Here is a 26,124-nt window from a genome sequence, read left to right on the forward strand (position 1 = left end):
AATTAAAACTCAATTGGAGTACCATGCTGGGTTCTGTTCACCTTGCTCGTCGAGTATGATGAACAGATTTACTGGATTGTAGCCAGCAGTAAAGGATTCACTAACATAGTGAGTCTTACTTTTTAGTGAATTATGATTTTTATATTGGAATATTTCTGATTTAAAATTTAGGCAACGAACCCCTCCCCCAAACATGGTAATTGTTAAATATCCAAACTTATCTTTTATAGATCTTTTCGCCAACTGGACCTCTCAATAGAGATTACGATGACGTGCGGAGATTCAGTGATGCAGCTGCCAGTGGGATCAAGCGGTATGGGAACTGATGCCGTGAAGCTTTCTTCCATGTTCTATATTGCATTCCCTAGAATAAATTGGGGTCCCAGTAGTCTGAAATCAATGATCCCTTGTGAAATTGATTGCAAAGTGTATAAATATGGTGAAATCAGCATTTGTTTATTTTCTCTCATGACAGTACATTTATCTCAATTTTTATTTACTTTGGACTTTTCAAGTGAAAATCTTTGGCGTTTTGCAGAAAGCGTTTTGTCTTGCATCTACTTCCTGTCATATTGAACTACAAAAATGTAAAGATTGTTAGTTTCTGTTAATGATTTGTGTTTCACATGCGACATTGTTACATTCTCAACTTTATATTCCCCAGTGCTCTGAAGGCTGGTATGATAAAGCCCCTCTTGGCATGTCCCCCAGAAGGATTATTCAAAGATGCTCCCTTGGTGTCTGTGCTTGGAGCTCTGCAGGCTTTATATGTCGTAAGTGGAGCATTTAGTTAAATAATTTTGAAACCATGTTGTCAGCAGCTTAGTTTTTGCAATGGTTCTGGCAAGAAAGTAATCCTATTCACTGACGATTCCCCATCAGTAAATTTTATAATAAATAATAAATCGGGAATTATGCCAGGATGTTGCCAGGACCAGAGGGTGTGAGCTACAGGGAGAGGTTGAGTAGGCTGGGTCTCTATTCCATGGAGCGCAGGAGGATGAGGGGTGATCTTAGAGGTGTACAAAATCATGAGAGGAATAGATCGGGTAGATGCACAGAGTCTCTTGCCCAGAGTAGGGGAATAGAGGACCAGAGAAGTGGTGAAGTGGAAAAGATTTAATAGGAATCAGAGGGATACCTTTTTCAGACAAAGGATGGTGGGTGTATGGAACAAGCTGACGGAGGAGGTAGTTGAGGCTGGGATATTCCATCGTTTAAGAAATAGACAGGTAAATGGATAGGACAGGTTTGGAGGGATATGGACCAAGTGCGGGCAAGTGGGACTGTTGTAGCTAGGACATTGTGGGCAAGTTGGGCCGAAGGGCCTGTTTCCACACTGTATCACTCTATGACTCTATGATGTGGAGGCTTTGGAGAGAGTGCAGGAGGTTTACCAGAATGCTGCCTGGATAAGGGGTATTCGTTACAAGAAGAGGTTGAACAAACTAAATTCTCTAGAATGCTGCAGGTTGAGGGGAAACCTAGTAGAAGTGTATAAAATTGAGAGGCATAGATAAGGTTGACGGTCACACCCTTTTCTCACAGGGTGGAAATGGCAAAGACTCAAGAACATAATTTTAATGTGAGAAGGGCAATATTGAAAGGAGATGTGTGGGGCAAGTTTTTTACACAGGGTTGTGGGTGCCTGGAACACGCTGCCAAGGGTGGTGGTGCAAGCAGATGTGTTGGTTTTTAGATGTGCACATGGATATGCAGGAATGGAAGGATATTTAAAATTAATTAATTGATCTTGCATGATATTCAGCACATTGTGGGCCGATGGGACTGTACATATACTGTACTTTATGTTCTAATGTACCAGGACAGCACTGTGATTTCTGCACAAGTGCTCATTACCTGAGGATTAAAGCATAACTGTTGGCGATACACAATAGGTCAGGTCGTATCTTCAGAAAAAGAAATGGTTAAAGCTTCAAGTTGAGTCCTTGTTATCTTTTATTCCTGGTTCATCTTCATTTTATTTTTGATTTGCAATTTTCTTGGGATTGCTTTGATGAGGATGAATGGACAAACTGCAATTAATATTTTGGGAGGCAGAATGAAGGGGAGATGTTTCCATGGAATGTTTTTCCATTGTAGTGTGCTGAAGTAAAACATTTTTACTTCTGTCTTGAAATGGTTGCTCTTATACATTATGGACCATTTAAAATTATACTCGAAAGTTTTCCTGACTAGTTAACTAAACCTGTTCCTATGTTGATATGTTGCAGCCATTGGAAATCCGTGAAGCACACAAAAAAAAGGCCACCAGAGTAGACTGTCTAGGTGTGTGGGCCTCAAGTGAGGAGGAAGGAAAGAAACTTGAACAATTGGCCTCAGCACTAGAACAAGGCAGGTAAGCAATACCGCATGGTGACAATTAAAAGGTTGCATAAAATATGTAACGATGGAATGGCCATCAAAACATAAACTAATTAGCAAATTGAGGCCTCGCTTTTTGGATTAAGGTAGCATAACTGCATGAAGGTTTTTACATGGTTCATTCGAAGAATGGCTATGTTCAGAATATTTTTCGTAATTCTGTTGTCTCTAAGTGTTTGCTTCAATGCAATATATTTGTTTTGTTAAAATCTAGAAACAGAGTCTCAAATGTTCCAAGTCAGAAGTATTATCCCGTGTCAAATTATGTGAAATTTAAGTTATTATCATGCTCAACTACAGAGACGTATACAGTAGGTATAATGAAAACCTATTTGCAGCAGCATCACGGGCACACAGACTAGGACAAACACAAAACAAATTACAAAGAAAGACTGCAAATAAAAAAAGTAAGACATTAATGCGAAAAAATAATATGAAGAAAGTATGTTTGTGTGAGTGGTGGACTGTTGTGTTCCATTCTTGAGGTAGGATTAGGGATGTGCAAGTTGTGGCAAAGTATCTTTTTTTCTGGACCAGTAGGTACTTTAGGTTGCTGTACCTCCTACCCGACACTGGCATGTGAAGTTTCCGCGGATCTCCGCGTCTTTAAAATCCATTTTCCGTGCTTTTTGCATGATTTCCACGTTTTTCACATTGTCAAAATCACATTTACCAACTGAGAAAGCGGATATCGAAAAAAAGAAAGACAAGAGAAAAGAAAATAAACACTAGGGTTCCGCTAGAGGTCGCTAGGGATTCCGTGAGAAATAGCCACTAATCATTGAAATCCGGACAAAATTACAAGAGCCCTGGAAGTCTCCCCGAAAATGTGGCACCTAGGCTGGGCAAGACAGCCAATCTCAACTTCATTGAGACTTCCCCGGCTGATCTGTGGGTTGAATTTGCAACCTGCGGCCGAGGCTCTGGAACTCCAGCCCAGCTGGAGCCAGCACATCTATCCCCATAGCCGACTTCCTTGGCCGGCTGGATAAACCAGCAAAAGCTCTGGAACCAAGAGTGCCAGAAAATCAGTGGTGGAACTGTAATGAGTAAATATTAAATTTATGTGCAAGATTATATAACTAAATTAATTAAAATAATAAAAATGTTATTAGTATACAGTGACATATTCACATTATTTTGTAATGTCCGTTTTTACTTTGAAATGCACTAAAAGAGACTTGAAACTGGTAATTTTGTGTGTAAATGTTCCAATTTTTTGTCCCCGCTGTACGCCTCGCACAAGCGCTTGGCTCTTATCCTCTTTTTTTTTTTTTTACCTCACTCACATGCCTGTCGATAGTAGCAGTGAGAAGAAGGCATGGCCCGGATGGTGGGGATTCTGAAGATAGATGCTGCCATCTTAATTCAGCGACTCAAAGATTTTGTTGATGTTGTGGAGGGCTGTGCCTGTGATGAACTGGGCTGAATTAACTACTTAAAATTAAACCTGTTTTATTTCTTCTGTCTGGAGTGAAATCCACGTCAAAATAAAATACTTCATGTAAAAATAACAGTGCACTTATGAAACTGAAAGTCCAGAGAATTCATTTGATTTCTTTTAAATGTTCATTTAATGAGTTGACTGCCTCTAAAGATTTGTTGCTTGAGTTAAAGTGATCTCTTTCCAGAACCGTATGCAGAGATATTGGTGGATCTGACCCAGAGCGAATGGCTGCACCAAATGTGGCTGACTATGTTCAGAATATTTTTTGTGATTCTGTTGTCTCTGTAAGTATTTGCTTCAATACAATACTGTGTATTTTTTCTGAAACTAATGAAAATTTTATTTTCTGCTTTCATATTATACATTTTGGAAATTGATGCCAAATTCATTTAGAGGGCAGGAATAGTTCATTCATCCTTTCTGTCATGGGCCTCCTCCAGTGCCATAATGAGGCCTACCGGAAATTGGAGGAACAGCACCTCATATTTCGCCTGGGCAGCTTGCAGCCCAGCGGTATGAACATCGACTTCTCCAACTTTAGATAGTTCCTCTGTCCCTCTCTTCCCCTCCCCCTTCCCAGATCTCCCTCTATCTTCCTGTATCCACCTATATCCTTTGTCCCGGCCCCCTGACATCAGTCTGAAGAAGGGTCTCGACCCGAAACGTCACCCATTCCTTCTCTCCTGAGATGCTGCCTGACCTGCTGAGTTACTCCAGCATTTTGTGAATAAATACCTTCGATTTGTACCAGCATCTGCAGTTATTTTCTTATACTAATAGTTCAGCTCTTTATGCCTTTGTATGCCAGATGAAAGAACAGTCCAAATGGTTCAATTTCCCTAAAATCTTTTCCACCCAAAGGATGGGTGAAGTCTATATCGTACTAAATTTTATGTCATCCCACTTTCTCATCCACTCCCTGACGATCCAGAGGCCAATTAACCTACAAATCTGCGCATCTTCTGTCAGATCCCCTTTTTGTCAATTGCATGGATAGCCATTTGAATGATGAAAGTTGAAGCTTTTGATGGAGTTAGTCATATGGCACGGAAACAGGTCCTTCGGACCAACCGTGGCCACCAGGTTTGCCCCATCTATTAGTCAAATTTGGCCCTTAATCACTCCTACCTTTCCCACCCAGGTACCAGTTAACAACCCAAATGGGTAAAATTGTTTTCGTTGACTAACTTTTTATAAAAATTGATGATTGGTTTTAATTATATTGCCTTTTGTGTTGTTCTGTTCTGAAATGTTGTTTTGCTATTTGCTTCTGGCACTTTAATACTGTAAAATCAAATAGACCTAGTGGACGTTAGTTTGCAGAATAATAGAAAAGTTATTTGTATAAACAAAAGATGTGTCTTAGGGCTTTTACTTTATCAGTATTTTTGAGACTGATCAGCCAGGATCACATTGAATGGTGGTGCTGGCTCGAAGGGCCGAATGGCCTGCTCCTGCACCTATTGCCTATTCTCTATAATATCAAACCCAGCTCGTCATACAGCACGGAAACATGCCCTTCGGCCAAACTCGTCCATGCCGACCAAAGTGCGACTAAGCTAGTCCCATTTGCCCGCTTTTGGCCCATATCCCTCTAACCCTTTCCTATCCACATACATGTCCAAGTGTCCTTTAAATGCTGTTATAGTAGCTGCCTCAACTATCTCCACTGGCAGCTCCTTTGGGTTTATACTAAATCGTGACTCCTCGCTTTAAACCGATGTCCTCTTGGTTTTGATTCCCTACCCTACTCCCCTCAATTTAAATTATTAATCTACAAAGAATCTGCTGGAGGGACTCGGTGGGTCAAGCAACATCTGTGGATAGAAGGGAATGGTTGACGGTTCAGGTTAAAATCCTGTATCAAGACTACTTGATCTGCTGAGTTACTCCAGAAGTTTGTTTCTTGCCCTAGATTCCAGCATCTGCAGTCCCTGTCTCTGAATTGTTGATCTCTTTTGTTGCCAGGTATCCGTAACTAGTGATGTAGTAACTCTACAGGAGAAATACCCATGCTTGGCAGCAGTCAATCGCTGTGCCAAAGGTAAGATTAGTCTGGAGATGCAGATGGAAATAGGCCCCTCGGCCCACTGAGTCCACACTGACCATCGATCACCTGTTCGCACTAGTTCCATGTTACCCATTTTTCTCCTCCTTACATTGAAGGCTGAATATAAACTTAGTCCTTTAGACGTTTCAGAGTGGTGATTTTTCAGATTTTTTAAAAATTCTAATCACCCAATTCTGTAATCTTACATGTGGAAATTGGAGTTAGTACTGTTGTTATTTCCTTATTTCAAAAGAATCTGTAGGGAAGTGAAAACTAAAATGAGGCAGTGAAAGAAAATATGTTAACATGCAGGATATTCCATGAATGTTCTACAGGAATATAAAGAGTAAAAAGGAAAGTATGTCGACAAGTTGGGTTAAGGGCAAAAGGTGCAGTTGAGTGTGCATGCCAAGGAAAAAGTACTTTCATCTGTCTTCAGGAAGGAAGAAAATACTTTCAAGATAGTGAAGACGGAGAGAGATGTTGTGGAAATGGTCTATGGCCCATGGCTTCCATGCTGACCATTGGGAATTCATCCATATTAATCACATCTTCTGGCACTTGTCCTTTTATGTCTAGGTGATTCAAATGCTCATCCCCACACTTAATTGCTGCCAGCAATTCTGCTTCCGCCACTCTATGATCATGCATTAGAGGTACTGCCAGTCTCTGGGTTAACAGGGTCCCCATAAGATCCTTTCTAATACTCTTACCCCTAACCCTAAATCTATATCCTCTGATTTTATCTATGACAGTAAACAATCTGCTGGAGGAACTCAGCAGGTTGAGCAGCTTCTGTTGAGGGGAAAGAAACTATCAACATTTCTGGTTTTACAACTATACAATACCCTTCATAATTGTATATCTCAGTCGTGGTTCCTTTTAAACCTCCTCTCATCCAGGGAAGGCAGACCCATCCTTTCTTGTGTCGTCTCATAATTGAAACACTCCATCCCAAGCAAAATCTTGGTGAATCTCCTTTGAACCCTTTCCAGCTCTACTGTCCTGTACTGTGGTTGACAGAGCTAGATGCAGCACTCCAGCAGTGTTCTAAGCAATGAAGTAGACCAAGGCAACACACATTTAAGACCAAAATCATGTTTTATCAATTTGGTAGGAAGCAGGGATGATCTTTCTTTCGTATGTCAACTGCAACAATCAAAAGTGGCAATTGGTGCTTCAGAGTACGGTAGTTGACGCTTTGCTGCAAATGTTGCCAGTTCCGTAGAACTACCCAGGGTGGACGACGAGGACGTATAGCAGCTCCCACCCCAGCAGGGATGATGAGGGTAATGTATTTGATGTGGTACAATGGACCACCAGAAAGATTTAATGTCACTTTAATGCCAACTTTTCTAATAAGCCTATAATGGATAAGGACCTACAAATCGCACTTTCTTGGCATACGGGAGGAAACTAGAGCACCTCGTGAAACCCATGCAGTCAAGGGGGTAAGGTGCAAACTCCACACAGAAGGGCACAAGGTCAGGATCCAATCCAGGTCTCTCGTTGAGGCAACAGCTGCACCATTGTGCCGCCCTAATATATTTCTAATATCAACTCTATAAACAAAGAAGAAAATGTTGGATGCTTTGTCTTGTTAAAATAATAACTATTCACTGTGGATATTCTGCAGCTTTGAATTTGCATTCGTAAAATTTCAGTTTATGACTATTCTCAATGTTATGGAAGATTGATTCAGACAATGTTGCAATTTCATTCTGCCTCACTGCAATTTTTTTTCACTCGTGAATAATTTCTAATCTGAAGTATCTGAATGAAATTCTGGTTCTTAAGTAACTGAATTTTATAATGATTCGTTCAAAACTAATTACCATTGTGTTCTTGCATTTAAGTTATATCATTTGTAACCATATAATAGACTAAAGGGTGATGTTTAAAAAATGTGGCTTTCTTCCCCCAATAAAAATCACTGCAGATGTTGTACGTCATCAGGCACGGGTTATTGAGCTGGAATATACTGGAGCAGGTGCTACAGAAAAAACACTCCTGCTTGTTGGCAAGGTATGAGAATGTGTAATGGCCTGTGGTTATGTCATCGTTGCTTTGAATCGTGCTTGTAATGTTTTTATCATTGCAATTAATTTTGCATACCTGTCCTCTGCAAAGTTCAATAGACTTTGATTTTAATTTAATTGGTCTGAACTGAAATTAAAAGTTAGAAAATTCTGGAAACACTAAACTGATCAGGCAGCATCTGAAAAGTTAACTGTTTCTCCTTCCATAGATGTTGCCTGACCTGCCGAGTCTGGCATTTTTATATTTGATCTCCATCACCTGTGCTTTTTGATTTGCCATTGAAATTAGTTTTACATTAGAGTCCCTTAATTATAAATTATAGAATTTTGTGTTTTAGCTCATGTGGAGACAGTTTGTCAGGCTGGCAAGGCTTACAATGTTTAGCTCTCGAGCTAGAATTAAGTAGATTGTGCCACTTCAAGTGTCTGTAGGTGTATGGTAAGAAATTTGGTTCTGATAACCCTATCAAGCCCTGATCCACAACACTTTGAATCTGGGTGGGTAGTGATGGGAAAATCATCTCAAATTATTTCTACCAATTAACTTGGCCAAACCTATGCCCTCTCTGCTACGGAAACGATCCATCCATGCATATCGTTTTTAGGGCCTCTCATTACACACATTGATTAAATCCCCCACCACTTACCCAGTGTATTTTGTTCAAAGAAATCACCAGGGTGTAGTCAGATTCCCATTACTTCAGATCTGGTAACTTGTTCAAACCTCCTCTGTGCCCTCTAGTGTTGTCACATCCCACCAATAGTGTAGTGACTAGAACTGTACAGTATACTCCAGTTTGTCCATAAATGGTGTGTACAATTCTCGCATGACCCCACCTCCCGCCCCCTGCTGTATTATATGCCTCCGTTAATGTAGAATGCTTCCTGCATGCCACCTTAATTTTGTTCTGCAGAGACCAAGGTCGATGAATTTGCACCTAATATGTTAGAATTATCCACCAAGCCATTGTGCTTCAGTCAAATCAAGAGAGAAAATAGTTGAGTGTTTTATTGGCATATGTACTGAAACAGAACAATTAAATTCTTACTTGCAGCAGCACAACAGGTTTGTAAACACAGTATTTAAAAGGTTATATAATAAACAAACTAAGAAAAAAAAGTTCAAACAAAAAGAAAATCAATTTAGTGCAAAATTAAACCAAGCCAGCAACCAAGTGCAACCAAGGCAGTTTGTTGTTTAGTTGGAGTTCGTAGTGTTCAATAGTCTGGGGAAATTAGGAGTGGATGAAGTCGATCTGAAAAGTTTGCGTTAAGGCAAAATGCAAAGATATACTAATTAATTGTATTTAAAACTGGTTAAGTTTAAGTAATCAATAACTCAAACAGACTTACAGATTGTGTTGTGTGGATGGGTCCTGTGTAGAATAAAAAATATGTTATGAACTATTAAGGATTTGAGCAAATCTATTGTAAGAAAAGTGTGTATTTTTGTGGAATGGTTCACAAAATTTGCTGTATTTGGTTTGACCAGTGGATATCAATTATACAGTTGTAATATTTTTCCCTCTAGGGAGTAACATATGATACTGGTGGCGCCGACATCAAAGCTGGTGGTGTTATGGCAGGAATGCACAGAGACAAGTGTGGAGCTGCTGCAGTTGCTGGGTTCTTCCAGGTACAAGTCATCATCTCCAATTCATTATTTAAGTTAGCCTATAACTTGCCTCAACCATTCTTGAACTATGTTGTCCCACTGGTGTATCTCTTTTAGAGGGAACCTAATCTGTGTGGTTCCAACAGAGATGACACTGTCGGTCACATAATACTGATTACTGTATTAAAGATCGCTAACCATCCTTGAAAGGAAACCGCGGAATGCTGAAGTCAAAATGTCGATAAATCTAATTCAATATTTAAAGCACGTGTTGCATGGTTCGGACATGTCTTGTAACACTGGGCTTGTGGATAATTTCATTGTTACATGTTTGTAATGTGGCTGCCCTCATTATCCTTTAATGTCCCTGCCAACCAAATACCTATATATATGCGACCATGTGGGTTTCCTCTGGGTGTTCCGGGTTCCTCTCGCATCCCAAAGATGTGCAGGTTTGTAGGTTAATTGGCCTCTGTAAATTGTCTCTATTGTGTAGGGTGCGGTTGAGAAAGTGGGATAACATGGAAGTTAGAACCTTCTAGACTCCAACCACCCTCTGGGTGGAAAAGATTTATTTCCCCAGATCCCTCAATCTCTTCTTCACTGTTAAGCTGCACCTGCTTATCTTAGACATCTCTGCCATGGGGGGAATGTATTTTATTTATACACCTTATCTGCGCCACTCATCATTTGTACTCCGCTATCAGGTCCATTCCCACCCACCTACAGCCTCCTCGGCTCCAAGGAAAAGAAGCCCAGACAATCCAGTCTCTTCTTGGGTGGCATTTGGGTGAATCTCCTCTGCTTCCTTTCCTGTGCTATACTGTCAACCAGAACTGTACATTATATTCCAACTGTGGCCTAGCCAATATTTATTAAAGTTGTTCAAGACTTCCTGGCTCTCCATCCTGTGGTCAAGCCAATGAAGGTAAGCAACTATATGCCCCCTTCACCGCTATGCTGCCACATTCGGGCATCTTGTACCGGAGTCTCCTATTTTTATTCTCAATACTTCTGAGGGCCCTGCTACGTCTCGTGTAAATCTATCTTTATTTGACCCAAAATGCATAAACCTCAAACCCATTGAGATCAAATTCCATTTCTGTGCTCAGTTTACCAGCTGAACAACCAGGAAAGCTGTGCAGCTTTCCTGACACAAATGTTTGTGTCATCAGCAAACTTACTAATCATCCTCACTCTTTTGAATGGTGTTGGCATTGGTTTATTGTCATGTGTGGACGGTGAAAAGCTTTGTTTTGCGTGCTTTCAAATCATACCATACATAAGTATAATCATGCCACGCGCAAACATAACAGGTAGTGGAAAGTGGAAAATACCATGGTGCTGAGTACAGTGTTAGTGTTACAATGGCAGATTTTACAAAACTAAAGGCTGCAATGAGGTGGGCTGGGAGATTGGCGGCCACAACCTTGGCATATCGGACTGTTCAGTAGTCCGATAACAGTGGGAAAGAAGCTGTTTGGGAATCTGGTGGCATGTGCTTTCAAACTTTTATCTTCTGCTTGATGGGAGTGGGAAGAAGGGAGAAAGTCTGGGATGTAAGTGGTTCTTGATTATGACGGCTGCCTTTCCAAGGCAGCGAGAAGTGGTGATGGGAAAGGGCGCTGCTGTAAGGTTGGTGTTGGGTGAAGGACAGGAATTTAATTGCTGCGGCAATTTAATCTATCACATAGCCATTTAGGTTACAAGAAGATTGAGATCGTCTTAGTCTCTGAAGGTTTATCTGCTCTTTTACTGATCTGAATTGTTTCCAACTGCAGGTACTTTCTGTTCTGAAACCCAGAGGAATCAAGGTAATCGGTGCAATGTCAATGGTCAGGAACAGCGTTGGTTCAGGTAATGTGATCCTGGAATAATGAACAAACGTGCTAGTCTTGCTGCTACTGCTCAGTATGACTTTGCACAGATGGTATTTCTTAGATAAAATTCCAAATCATCAGCAGTTGAATCAGATAATGAAATAAAAACTATGGTCTAGTTGCCATCAAAAGACCCTGAAAAATTTGGATGATTCTTGGAATTTCAAAGGCCCCTCACTCTGAACACAGGATCCCCCCAGGGTTGCGTCCTTATCTCCCTACTGTATTCCCTGTACACACATGACTGTGTGGCCAGGTTCAGCTCCAACTCCATCAGCAAGTTTGCTGATGGTACTGTGGTGTTGGGCCTGATCTCCAATAACGATGAGAAGGCCTACCGGGCGGGAGGAGGTGGCTGATCTGGCACTCTGGTGTCGGGACAACAGCCTCCTCTTGAATGTCACAAAAACTAAGGAGCTGATTGTAGACTTTAGAAGGGCTCAACATCCGAGTACGTACATGCCACTGGAGTTAAATGGGATTACTGTGGATAGGGTGAGCAGTTTTAAATACCTGGGAGTCCACATCACAGAGGATCTGACATGGACAACACACATTGCCGCACTGGTGAGTAAGGCAAGGCAGCGCCTTTGCTACCGCAGACAGTTGAGGAAATTTAGAGTCTCTCTGAGGATCCTTCAGTGCTTCTACTCTGGGGCTGTAGAAAGCATCTTGCCCGGGAACATCACAATCTGGTTTGGGAACAGCCCTGTCCAGGACAGGATGGCTCTGCGTTCGGCTGAACGCACTATGGGAACTACACTCGCCCCCCTGCAGGACCTATACATCAGGAGGTACAGATCCAAAGCCAGCAACATTATGGGGGACTCCTACCACCCCAGCAACGGACTGTTCCAGCTGCTACGGTCAGGCAAACGCCTCCGCTGTCACGCTGTGAAAACAGAGGATGAGACGGAGTTTCTTCCCACAGGCCATCAGGACTGTTAACTCTCATATCACCAGGGACTAATTTAATTTACTGTATTAATTTATTTTTTGTGTTCATTTTTTTTTTTTCCTATTCTGTTTTGTAGTTTAGCACAATCCACAGGCGTTGCCACTTTCATTTCACTGCACATCTTGTATATGTATGTGACAAATAAACTTGACTTGACTATTCTTAAATTTGTCCCTAATATAAACAAGTTGAAATGTAATTTTGTGCTCTGAACTTGTGGTATTCTCTTCTGCCTAGACTGCTATGTGGCCGATGAGATTATCACATCTCGTGCAAAGAGAAGAATTCGGGTTGGAAATACAGATGCTGAGGGGCGCATGGCAATGGTGGATGTGTTGTGCTGCATGAAGGAAAAGGTGTGTACTGTCCCTGCCTACAGGCCACATCTAGCTAAGAGAGTTGTCTGCAGGGCAAACACAATAAATGTGTCCATTTTTATTTCACTATGCAGGAGTGTTTACTGATAATAAGCTTATACTGAAGTGAGTAAGATGAAGCAATATGAAGGTTATTTACAATGGGAATATCATCTGTTAAAGTTTGTATATTGATTGAAACTAAAGGTGTTGAGGAGTACTGACAGGATGGATGAGTAACTCAGCGGGACAGGCAGCATCTCTGGAGAGAAGGAATGGGTGACCTTTCGGGTCGAGACCCAGTCTGAAGAATCTTCAGATTGATTTCAGGGGAGTGAGCGGTACAGAGATACAATAGTTGAAGACAGTAAGAATGGTGGGAGAGCGGGGAAGGAGATGGGGATGGAGAGAGAGAGGGAAAGCAAGGACTATTTGAAGTTAGAGAAGTCAATGTTCATACCACTGGGGTGGAAGCTATCCAAGTGAAATATGAGGTGCTGTTCCTCCAATTTGCATTGGGTCTCACTCTGACAATGGAGGAGGCCCAGGACAGAAAGGCAGATTGGGCATGGGAGGGGGAGTTAAAGTGCTGAGCAACCGGGAGATCAGGTAGGTTTAGACGGACTGAGCGGAGGTGTTCAGCGAAAGGATCGCCGAGCCTGTGCTTGGTCTCGCAGGAGTCGACAGCGGATACAGTAGGTGAGGTTCGAGGAGATGCAAGTGAACCTCTGCATCATCTGAAAAGACTGTCTGGGTCCTTGGTTGGAGTTGAGGGGGGAGATAAAGAGACAGGTGTTGCATTTCCTGCGGTTGCACCTGGGGAGGGGGTGAGAAGGGACGAGTTGACCAGGAGTTGTGGAGGGAACGGTCTGCGGAAAGCAGAAAGGGGTGGAGATGGGAAGATGTGGCCAGTAGTGGGATTCTGTTGGAGGTGGCGAAAATGTCGGAGTATTATGAGCTGCAAGCGACGGCTGGTGGGGTAGAAGGTGAGAACATGGGGGACTCTGTCCTTGTTACGAACAGGGGAAGGGAGAGCAAGAGCGGAGCTGCGGGATATCGAGGAGAACCTAGTGAGAGCCTCATCTATAATGGAAGAGGGGAACCTCCGTTCCCTAAAGAATGAGGACATTTCCGATGACCTGGTATGGAACACCTCATCCTGGGCGCAGATGCAGCGTAGATGGAGGAATTGGGAGTCGGGGATAGAGTCTTTACAGGAAGCAGGGTGGGAGGCAGTGCAGTCTAGATAGTTATAGGAGTCAGTGGGTTTGTAATAGATGTCAGTCGATGGTCTCTCTCCTGTGATGGAGACGGTGAGATCTAGAAATGGTAGGGAGATGTCGGAGATGGTCCAAGTGAGTCTGAGTGCAGGACGGAAATTAGTTGTTTTCATAAACATAACTTGTTTTCATTCAGGATATCTGATATTTAAATAGCATTATGCCTGCTTATTGAGTATCAGTACAGGTTCCAGCATTACCTGTTTCAAAAATGAATGATTACTATTTCTATTTTACAGGCTCTTGAAAAATATGAACCTAATCACTTTGAATTGTTCACAATTGCCACACTGACTGGCCATGCTGTTCGAGCTGTTGGTTGCAATTATTCTGTGAGTTCAATCTATAGTTTATAATGTGAGGGCCTTGCAAATTCCTGGGCAGTGTATCAAATTACATCAGGCACAAGAGGTTGGAGTAACTTAGTGGGTCAGTCAGCATCTCTGGAGAACATGGATAGGCAACACCTCAGGTTGGGACTGACCTAAAATTCATGTTCTCTAGAGATGTTGCCTGAGCCCCCTGAGTTGCTCCTGCATTTTGCGTCTTTAACTAATTTGTCAGGTTTGGAGTAGGAACTTAAAAGTTCCTACTTTTAACGCCTTTTATCTAAATAAGCGCCTTTTATCTCAATAATATCAACTAGTTTTAAGTTGTGCTACCTTGTAGAATGTTGTGCAAAGTGACAACAGTTGGAATTTTATTGCTGTCAGTTGTTTTGATTCAGACTATAGCAAGTATCTTTTTTCATTTTGTTTAGTCAGTCTGATATGTACTGCCCCTTGCTTTTAAACAAAATTAAAACAGACATTTTGATGCTGATTGTTGTGCCATTAGATTTGTTGTGTTATGGTGCGACTTCGAGCTATATGCCTGTGTCCAATAGAATTAAAACATCCATTGCAATCTCCTTTGAAGAGCTGAGATATCATTAGTGTCTTGGCTGTATTTTACCCCTAACAAGTACACAAAAGTAATTGAAATGTGTATCAACTCCATTTTTATGGAATTTTGCTATGTACAATATGTCTCCAGTGATTCAGCTGTGAGTTGGGCTATGATGACATAGCTATATAAATCAAATCTCTCACTTCTGTAAATTGTCTGTAAACCGGAAGTTTGTCTTGCTTCATGGACTTGCTTCATAGTAATCTACATTAATGATCTGGATGTCAACGTACAGGGCATGATCAGCAAGTTTGCAGATGACACAAAGTTAGGGGGGGTGGTGAATAGCGAGAAAGGGATCTGCAAGCTGCAGAAAGATATAGATGAGATGGTCAGATGGGCGGAGCAGTGGCAGATGGAATTTAATCCTGAAAAGTGCGAGGTGATGCACTTTGGCAGGAATAACTTGGAGAGGGAGTACACCATGAATGGAAGGACCCTAGGGAAGACAGGGGTACAGAGGAGCCTTGGAGTGCAGGTACACAAGTCCTTGAAGCAGCAGGACAGGTGGACAGGGTGGTCAAAAAGGCATATGGGGTACTGGCCTTCATTAGCCGGGGCATCGAATATAAAAGTAGGGAGTTAATGATGGAATTGTACAGAACACTGGTGAGGCCACAGCTGGAGTATTGTGTACAGTTCTGGTCACCACATTATAGAAAGGATGTGATAGCTTTGGAGAGGGTGCAGAGGAGATCACCAGGATGCTGCCAGGGATGAAGGGCCTCGGCTATGAGGAGAGACTGAGCATACTGGGGTTGTTTTCCCTGGAGCAGCGAAGGCTGAGAGGGGACATGATCGAGGTGTACAAGATCATGAGGGGCATAGATAAGGTAGATGGCGGGGAACTTCTTCCACTGGTGGAAGGTTCAACAACGAGGGGACATAGATACAGGGTAAGGGGAGGGAGGTTTCGGGGGGATGTGAGAAAGAACTTTTTCACCCAGAGGGTGGTTGGAGTCTGGAACTCACTGCCTGAGGTGGTGGTGGAGGCGGGAACACTTGCAACGTTTAAGAGGCATTTGGATGGGCACTTGAAATGCTACAACATTCAGGGCTACGGTCCAAATGCGGGAAAATGGGATTAAAATTAGACTGTGTTTGGTAACGGGCGGCGTGGACACGATGGGCCGAAGGGCCTCTTTCTGTGCTGTAGGACTATGACTCTATGACATGAAAGTTGAAAATAAGCTTTTCAGTCTGTTACCAAGCTAAATTCATGTATACATATGACAACTGGAAGCTATTTTAATGAGCCAAAAGAAGCATTTTTTTAATCTATGAAGATCACAGCAGTATCTGCTGTTATTCTCTGGGTAGACACAAAATGCTGGAGTTCCTCCCACACTCCATAGATGTACAGGTGCGTAGGTTAATTGGCTGGGCAAATGTAAAAATTGGCCCTAGTGGGGTGTAGGATAGTGTTAATGTGCGGGGATCGCTGGGTGGCGTGGACTCGGTGGACCGAAGGGCCTGTTTCTGCGCTGTATCTCTAAATCTAAATCTAAAAAAAAATCTTAACTTAGCGGGGCAGGCAGCATCTCTGGAGAGAAGGAATGGGTGACGTTGCCAGAGGAACTTGTAGGGCAGATAAAATTACAAGTTTTAAAAGACATTTGAACAGATACATGGATAGGAAGGGTTTGAGAGGTCTCTGGGCCGAATGTCAGTAAATGGGACTAACTCAGTATGCCAACTTGGCCAGCATGGAAAAGATGGGCCAAAGGGCCTGTTTCTGTGCTGTGTAGCTCTGCGACGCATGACCTTTAATCTTGTATCTGTTTTCTTTGCATGCTTTAAACACTATGCTTTTTGGTGCAGATAATAATGGATAATGGTCCTGCACGCTGGGCCAGGACTGCTCATGGGCTTCAAGGGGGTAAGAACAATTTGTTCCTCCACCTCTAATGCTGTACTAGCAAATTCACATCACTAAATATAAAAGATGAGCAATATGAAAAGAATCTATCTTCCTAATAGCTTTGTATTGATTCCACTCAAAAGTATAAATTCTAAGCACTGTGTGTACTATTTTACATGTAGTTTGATATCCAGTGCCCTCTATAATGTTTGGGACAAAGACCCATCATTTATTTATTTGCCTCTGTACTTCACAATTTGAGATTTGTAATAGAAAAAATCACATGTGGTTAAAGTACACTTTGTCAGATTTTAATATAGGCCATTTTTATACGTTTAGGTTTCACCATTTAGAAATTACAGCAGTGTTTATACATAGTCCCCCCATTTCAGGGCACCATAATGTTTGGGACACATAGCTTCACAGATGTTTGTCATTGCTCAGGTGTGTTTAATTGCCTCCTTAATGCAGGTATAAGAGAGCTCTCAGCACCTAGTCTTTCCTCCAGTCTTTCCATCACCCTTGGAAATTTTTATTGCTGTTTATCAACATGGGGACCGAAGTTGTGCCAATGAAAGTTAAAGAAGCTATTATCATATCATATCATATCATATATATACAGCCGGAAACAGGCCTTTTCGGCCCTCCAAGTCCGTGCCGCCCAGTGATCCCCGTACATTAACACTATCCTACACCCACTAGGGACAATTTTTTTTTTTTTAACATTTACCCAGCCAATTAACCTACATACCTGTACGTCTTTGGAGTGTGGGAGGAAACCGAAGATCTCGGAGAAAACCCACGCAGGTCACGGGGAGAACGTACAAACTCCTTACAGTGCAGCACCCGTAGTCAGGATCGAACCTGAGTCTCCGGCGCTGCATTCGCTGTAAAGCAGCAACTCTACCGCTGAGACTGAGAAACAAGAATAAAACTGTTAGAGACATCAGACAAACTTTAGGCTTACCGAAATCTGTTTATGTTTATCTAAATATGTTTGAAATTATGAAGAGAGTATTGGTGAGCTCACTAATTGCAAAGGGACTGGCTCTACAGCTGATGACTGAATTCTCTCTTTCATAAAGAAAAATCCCCAAACATCTGTCCGACAGATCAGAAACGCTCTTCTGGAGTCGGGTGTGGATTTGTCAATGACCACTGTCCGCAGAAATGAACAGAAATACAGAGGCCACACTGTAAGATGCAAACCACTGGTTAACCGCAAAAATAGGATGGCCACGTTACAGTTTGCCAAGAACTACTTAAAAGAGCAACCACAGTTCTGGAAAAAGGTCTTGTGGACAGATGAGACGAAGATTAACTTGTATCAGAGTGGTAGCAACAGCAAGTATGGAGGTGAAAAGGAACTGCCCAAGATCCAAAGCATACCACCTGATCTGTGAAGCACGGTGGTGGGGGTATTATGGCCTGGGCATGTATGGCTGCTGAAGGTACTGGCTCACTTATCTTCATTGATGATACAACTGCTGATGGTAGTAGCATAATGAATTCAGAAGTGAATAGACACATCCTATCTGCTCAAGTTCAAACAAATGCCTCAAAACTCATTGGTCTGCAGTTCATTCCACAGCAAGACAATGATCCCAAACGTACTGCTAAAGCAACAAAGGAAATTTTCAAAGCTAAGAAATGGTCTGTTCTTGAGTAGCCAAGTCAATCACATGATCTGAACCCAATTGAGCATGCTTTTTATATGCTGAAGAGAACAAGGGGACTGCCCCCCAAAACAAGCATAAGCTAAAGATGGCTGCAATACAGGCCTGGCAGAGCATCACCAGAGAAAACACCCAGCAACTGGTGATGTCCATGAATCGCAGACTTCAAGCAGTCATTACATGCAAAGGATATGCAACAAAATACTAAACATGACTATTTTCATTTACATGACATTGCTATATCCCAAACATTATGGTGCCATGAAATGGGGTGACTATGTATAAACACTGCTGTAATTTCTACATGGTGAAACCAAAATGTACAAAAATGGCCTTTATTAAAATCTGCCAGTGTGCACTTTAACCACATGTGATTTTTTTTCCTATTACAAATCTCAATTTGTGGAGTACAGGGGCAAATAAATAAATGATGGGTCTTTGTCCAAAAAACATGGAGGGCACTGTAGTTCAGAATAGGCCAAGAAAGACAAGAGGCTGTAGACATGACCTCTGCCTCCTGGACTAACACTTGTTAGGTATAGTTACTTGTTATGAAAGGTTTTGTTGCCTGGGGCAACAACTCCAGTTCTTGAAGTTGACAGGGTGGGAGCAGTTGATGCAGTGGTGCAGCAAACGACAGCTTAATCACAAACAACCTGAGCTCAGTTCTGATCTCCAATACTGTCCGTGTGAAGTTTGTGCATTCTTCCTGTGACCTTGTGGGTTTCTTCCAGGTGCTCTGGTTTTTCATCTCATCCCAAACACATGTAGGCTAACAGTTTAATCAGCCACTGCAAAAGTAGCTGAGAGGTATAATCTCAGGAGTTGATGGGAATGTGGGGAAAATGAAATGGGGTTTGTTTAGGATTGGAGTGAATGGTTGTTTGATGGTTGGCGTGGACTGAGTGGGTTGAAGGGTTTGTTTCCATACTGTATGACTTGCTCTAGTTTTATTAACATACTACATGTTAATTATTACAAAATTTGATTGCTGTACAAATTAAACATTTTGCTGTTGTGTGTTCCTGGCAGCTGGTGATGAAGTGGGTGATCCTTTTGAAATCTCTACCATTCGCCGTGATGATTATGATTTCCACAAAGGAAAGTCAGAATATGAGGATATTTTACAGTGCAACAATCTGCCGTCCAGCGCCACATCCCGTGGGCACCAATCACCTGCAGCTTTCCTCATCATGGGGTCCGGCTTAGACAAGGTAATGTTTATGAAGCATTTAACGTTGGGCTTCAAAGTATACGTTGTGGAACTTCAGCCAGTTGACATCAGCGCAGTAACTGAATTCAACAATCTTTAATTTGGTTGTGTTGCCATACATCCATGCAATTTTAATAGACAATAAGTCAATAGGAAATAATGGCAGTGCCAAGACTGGAGGGGAGGTGTAAGGTGATTTGTCACTGATGGCCAGTATTGCGGCCACTGCTTTTCTTGTTAATTATTTGGTTGTACAAAGCTCAATTTTGCTGAAGACAGCACACTTAGGGATTGTAACATCTAGTCCTACTAATCAACCTCTAAGGTTTGCACTACAATTGACTGGTGTTATTCTTGGGGGTGGCCACTAGGTATTGTTGCTACCATTCAGACACATCTTCAGTTGTGTACCTCAATGTCATGGGTGTTTCGGCCTTTTAGCACGAGACACCCTCAGTCGAGGCAGGCCCACCACGGGGTGATCAGACCTGGGTGTGTGTCTTATGGTTAGCCTCTAGATAGTCACGTGGCAGCCCAGACAGCATCTTTTCTTTTCAGCCACAGCCAGTGACTGCTCCGTTCGGCGGCATTGGCAAGTTCTTTGATTGCCCTCCTTTGGGCCTGCCCTCTGACCCCTACTTCCCTCAGGAGCCTTGCAGTGGAACTGGCTACAAAGCCCCTGCACCCCACCTCCACTAGACGCACCCTTGCACTCCAACCTCGCTCCTCGACAGAACACTTAGAGGTGTATTAAACTGCGAAGAGGATAGGTACAGACTTGAAAGAAATATAAAAGCTGGTGGAATGGGCAAATGAAACTAATTGTTATGTGGCGCAAACCGCAAACAACAAACTGCTCGAGGAACTCGCACTGGGGGGCATCTGTAGAGAAAAATGGGCAGTGGAAATTTGGGGTTGAGGCCCTTCCTCTGGACTGGATGGGTATGAGGGAAGAATTGTAATAGATCTAATTATGGAGATGATGGTATTTAAGATTCTTTGATTTGTTTTTTTCACGTGCATCTTTTAATTTTTTTTTCAAGATCTTCTCAGGTTTATGGTGATGCTTTGCAATTATGTGTGCTGTAAAGCCGTATGTACTAAATTGATTCAAAATACTGGAGTAACTCAGCGGGCCAGGCAGCATCTCTGGAGATGCTGCCTGACCTGCTGAGTTACTCCAGCATTTTGTACCTACCTTCGATTTTAACCAGCATCTGCAGTTTTTTTTCCTGTACTAAATTGATTCTTTTCTTGCAGCATGGAATAGATTCTGAAAAACCCCTTTGCTACTCCCACATTGACATAGCAGGATCTTCTGGCCCATTCCCTGGGATACCGACCGGATCACCGGTGCTTGCTCTGGCAGCAAAGTACATCCTACATCGTGTTTGAACAAATAGATTTTTGGAAAAGTCTGGTCCATTGAGATGATCAGCATCCACAGGCTACCTAGAAAAGTATAATCGCAGGAACTCCAGGGAAGTGGTCAGCTTATCTTGATTCTTGAAGGAAACTTGAAGTTAACAATTAGATTGTTGCAGTCAGTCAGTGAAGCTTTACTAGGACAGTTGACATGCAGGTTAATCAACACTCCAGACTTTTCTCAGGTAGGATAATCAATGAGTTTACTGTTTTATGTAATTTTTGAATTGTGCAATCTAAATATTTCAAGGAAAATGGGTAGATTTTTTGCGGGCCCAGCCATCACATGCAGGAGATGGCCAGAAGATCTTTTCAATTGATTGGAATCACAGCAGTCAAAAAGCAAAGTGTTAAAGGTCCCTGTACATTTGGAAGGAATGTTGCTCAAAGGCCTGCTGCTATTAAGTTAAGTGTAGTTTCAATAATTGTGCAAACTTGGCATTGAAGTTTGACCTTTGACTACTCGTTTTGTTTTTAATTGCACTCGTTTGCCTTTTGTAGCTGTGATTTTGACACGTTTTGAGTCAAATCAGATGACACTTTCGAAAGTAGTCTTTTTGTGTTAATCGGTCACTATTGCATTATCATGGAATTGAAAAGCGAGTGTACCACTTAGAGGAATGATGGTCTGCATTTCACGAGGTCCTGTAATTGTGTATAAATGTTTCCATGGTGTGGCACCCGACTAGAATATTATTTCTGTCCATCATTAATTAAATTCGGCAAAAACATACTATGAGAATAGTCTATGCAGCAATGGCTGCGAAAAGCTTTTTGTGATATAATGTTTGGGGTTTCCTAGTGTTATAAAAGCTTGTCTTTACCAGACAATTTTTAGACATCTTTAACCCATCAAGGCAAATCAGCAAATGTGAAGCAGTTCTACTTTCTCCTATTCTTTCAAAAAAGACTGAACTTCAATCAAAGTGGAAACATGGATCTCCCATTAGATTTGACAGACAAAGACGTAAAATGGTGCTTTCACTACTTAGTTAAATCAGAGAAGCATCTGAATGTATGAAAAGTGTGCATGATCATGATTTAGTGAACCATAATCCTATTGTTATCAAACATTGCAGTAACAAGATTTTGTTTTAGAAAGCTCTCTGGTGATAATGGCAAGATATTTCACTGAGTGAAGTTTTTTCTCATTCTGTTTACCTTAAGAGGACATGTAAGATGCTTTGTAACTTTATTCCAAGAGTGAATGACTGCAGTTACAATTCCATGGCACATGTCTGCTCTCCCCATTGTGATTTATTCCGCTCTATGTTTTTTGAGGTGGATTAAAAAGAAAATAATAATGCAGTGTGTTTCTTGTGGATTGTGCCAACTTCTTAAATTGTGATTTTGGCCTTCTTTCTGTAATCAACAATAAAATGCTGGAATCAGTAACTGTGACTGAAACTGTCCAATTGTTCAATCTTTCTGGTCCACATAACTATTTAGGGCAGATTTTGCTCTTGGGTGGATAATTCTAAAGATTCATTATCCTTTAAATGAAGAAATTTCTCATCTCAGTCCTTAATGGTACCCCTTTATTTCAAAATGTTCACCACATCCAGTCACATTAGCAAAGGAAAACCAACTCCATATGGAAAGAACTGCAGATGCTGGTTTAAATCGAAGATAGACACAGAATGCTGGAGAAACTGAGCGGGACAGGCAACATCTCTGGAGAGAAGGAATGGGTGACGTTTCGGGTCTCGAGATGCTGCCTGTTACTCCAGCATTTTGTGTGTATCCACATGTACTCTATCTACATTGAATGAATTTTAAATATTTTCGTGAGACGTTTCCAACTAAAACTCTAGAATAGATCGAATTTGCTTAAAAATTCACATCTCAGGAGTCAGCCATTGCAACATTTCCATTGTAATTAAGTAATTTTCTTCATGGGTGGAACAAACCTGCATGCAGTATTCCAGATAGTTTTGCCAGGGCCTTAATTGGAGCCAGGTGTCCCTACTCTAATACTCCAATCCTTGTGAAATAAAGGCTAACATGCAGTTTGTTTCCTAATTGCTTGCTGTACATTCTTATTAAGGTTAAATGATTTTTTATGTACATGGACATCTGAATCTCTCAACTTATGGACAGCCGCACTTTTCACATTGCATTCATCAGCATATGCCAAGTACCTTATGCTGTCAGGACTGCCTGGAGCCTGTCTACATTCCTCTCACCACCAAACCTTGCATTAGTAGCAAGCAGTCAAGTTGAAGCAGAAGAACACCAGTCATCGGTGGCATCCCAGTTGATCCTGCAAAGTCTAAATTCTTTATCTACATATTTATCATCATTATATGCTTGTATGGGTTCTATATTTTAAGGCATATTTTATTTTAGAGATACAGCATGGAAACAGGCCCTTTGGCTCATGGAGTCTATGCCAAACATTGATCACCTGTTCACACTAGTCCTATGTTATCCCACTTTCCCATCCACTCCCTATACACTAGGGGCAATTTCAAGCGGTTAAATGTTGCATGTCTTTGGGATGAGGGAGGAAATTGGAGTCAAATCAAGTCAATTTTATTTGTATAGCACATTTAAAAACAACCCACGTTGACCACCCAGAACCCATACAGTCACAGGGAAAATATGCAAACTCCAGGCAGACAGCACCTGAGGTCGGGGTCGATCCTGGGACTCTGGCGCTGTGAGGCACCATTTACCAGATGTGCTGCCCAGTCGTGCAGCTGGTAGAGCTGCTGCCTCACAGCACCACCATAAATTGATAGTAGTTACATTTATTAGTGAAACATGGCCTGACATTCCACACCTATCAAAGGTATTTATTCACAAAATGCTGGAGTAACTCAGCAGGCCAGACAGCATCTCAGGAGATATAAGAAAATAGCTGCAGATGCTGATACAAATCGATTTATTCACAAAATGCTGGAGTAACTCAGCAGGTCAGGCAGCATCTCGGGAGAGAAGGAATGGGTGACGTTTCGGGTCGAGACCCTTCTTCAGACTGAAGAAGGGTCTCGACCCGAAACGTCACCCATTCCTTCTCTCCTGAGATGCTGCCTGACCTGCTGAGTTACTCCAGCATTTTGTGAATAAATCGAAAGCATCTCAGGAGAGAAGGAATGGGCGACGTTTCGGGTCGATACATTCTTCTTCAAACCGAACAAGGGTCTCGACCCGAAACATCGCCCATTCCTTCTCTCCTGAGATGCTGCCTGACCTGCTGAGTTACTCTAGCATTTTGGGAATAAATACCTTCGATTTGTACCAGCATCTGCAGTTATTTTCTTATATATATTATTCCACACCTAAAACAATCCCGTCCCGTCACTTCAGTTTTGCAAGCTGGCACTTCCTTTAGTTCTGAGGAAGGGTCCTTAACAGAAAATGTTAATGACTTTCTCTTTCTGCAGATGCGTCTCAGCTTGAAACAGGTATTTTCCGCTTACAGCATGGTAGATTTATTTGTTTTCCACACCTCCACTATTTTGCGCAACCTGTTCTCTGTTTTGCATCTATTAACATCCTCCTGATTCTGCCACCAGCTATGTATATTCGGGGTAATTTATAGTAGCCAGTACGTCTTGGGAATGAACCAAACAGCAACAGGAAACCCAGATGGCTGCAGAGAATGTGCAAACGCCACTCGGACAGCACCAGAGATCTGAACAAAGATAGTTGTTCATTTGTGAATATTAACAGCTGAAATTAAAACCAGAAAATGCTGGAAACTGACAACGGTTCTCTGACCTGAAACGTTAACTTGGATTCCTTTTCCACAGATGCTGCCTGACCTGGCTGTTTCCAGCATTTTTTTTCATTTTTTAATATCTACCTTTTATTGACTTTCCACATTGGAGTTGAAATGTTTGCTGTCTGTAACCAGTGTACATGGAAACAGAGTTGCACATCATAAAAAGGCCTCAGCCCATTGCAGTTCTTCTGACCATGACTATCTATAATTGTCTGCATTAATTCTATCTATCTCTGTGCCCTGCTCATTCAAATACTGTCCAAATACCTCTTGAATGTTCCTCCCTCTTCTACCATCTTTCGCAGTTCATTCCAAATAACAAATATTCTTTGTGTGAAAAATCTACCCCTCAGATTCCCCCTTAAAACTCTTGCCTAAAACCTGTTCCCTACCTCGGGAAACATCTACCTACCTTCTCCATGTACGCCACTCATAATTTAAGCTTCTATCATATCATCTCTCGGCCTCCTTTGCTGCGGAGAAAACAGGTCAAGCCTATCCAATCTTTTATCACTTAAGCCTTCCAATCCAGGCAAGATCCTTGAATCTTTTCGACAGCCACTTGAGCATCATCACATTTACTGTGTGCAAAATTCTCAATTTTTCGTTCTGATGGTTTCTGCACTAAATTGAATAAATAACAAACCAATGAGTAAATAGTTTTATAATAAAGTCTGCTCAAGGATTGGAAAATGCATAAAAGCATTTAAGGTCTATTTTCTGAGGATGCAACCTCATTCCACATTGCCCCTGCCCCCAGAAAGGTCCAATGTTTACTGTATGTTTTGACATAAAATTTCAGCTACTTGCTGCTTTTACGATACGAAATGATAGAACTTTATTTATCCCAGAAGGAAATTGATCTGAGTCATAAAAACACAAAATACATGAAACATGAAATTAAACTGAGGAGTGGAAAGGATTGGGGAGAGTCAGTCTCAGCATCCCACGACAGAAGGGGGAGGAGTTGTACAGTTTGATAGCCACATGGAAGAAGGATCTCCTGTGGCGTTCTGTGCTGCATCTTGGTGGAGCCAGTCTGTTGCTGAAGGTGCTCCTCAGGTTGACCAGTGTGTCATGGAGGGGCTGAGCTGTATTGTCCAGGATGCTCTGCAGTTTGAGGAGCATCCTCTCCTCCAAGACCCACCTCCTGTGAATCCAACTCCGCCCCCAGGACGGAGCCAGCCTTCCTGATGAGTTTGTTAATTCTATTGGCGTCCGCGGCCTTCGCCCTGCTGCCCAACTACACAGCAGCGAAGAA

At 42.0% G+C, this 26,124-nt stretch overlaps 1 protein-coding gene across 2 annotated transcripts in view; it reads left to right on the forward strand.

Annotated features, from left to right (window-relative positions):
- The window catches only part of LOC144610425 (putative aminopeptidase W07G4.4), a 32,263-nt gene extending 9,735 nt beyond the window's left edge, over positions 1-22,528 (forward strand). For both annotated transcript variants that reach the window (XM_078429088.1, XM_078429089.1), the window contains exons 5-17: positions 231-313; positions 665-773; positions 2,235-2,359; positions 4,017-4,116; positions 5,801-5,876; positions 7,822-7,907; positions 9,453-9,557; positions 11,318-11,393; positions 12,612-12,730; positions 14,250-14,342; positions 16,780-16,837; positions 19,528-19,709; positions 20,969-22,528. In XM_078429088.1, coding sequence (XP_078285214.1) covers positions 231-313; positions 665-773; positions 2,235-2,359; positions 4,017-4,116; positions 5,801-5,876; positions 7,822-7,907; positions 9,453-9,557; positions 11,318-11,393; positions 12,612-12,730; positions 14,250-14,342; positions 16,780-16,837; positions 19,528-19,709; positions 20,969-21,103 — 1,347 coding nt within the window. In that variant the 3' untranslated portion in view covers positions 21,104-22,528. The remainder of the gene's footprint in view (positions 1-230; positions 314-664; positions 774-2,234; positions 2,360-4,016; positions 4,117-5,800; positions 5,877-7,821; positions 7,908-9,452; positions 9,558-11,317; positions 11,394-12,611; positions 12,731-14,249; positions 14,343-16,779; positions 16,838-19,527; positions 19,710-20,968) is intronic.
- The last annotated feature ends 3,596 nt before the right edge of the window (positions 22,529-26,124 follow it).

This window comes from Rhinoraja longicauda, chromosome 36, assembly GCF_053455715.1.
Source record: "Rhinoraja longicauda isolate Sanriku21f chromosome 36, sRhiLon1.1, whole genome shotgun sequence".
NCBI classification, from domain to species: Eukaryota; Metazoa; Chordata; class Chondrichthyes; order Rajiformes; family Arhynchobatidae; genus Rhinoraja; species Rhinoraja longicauda.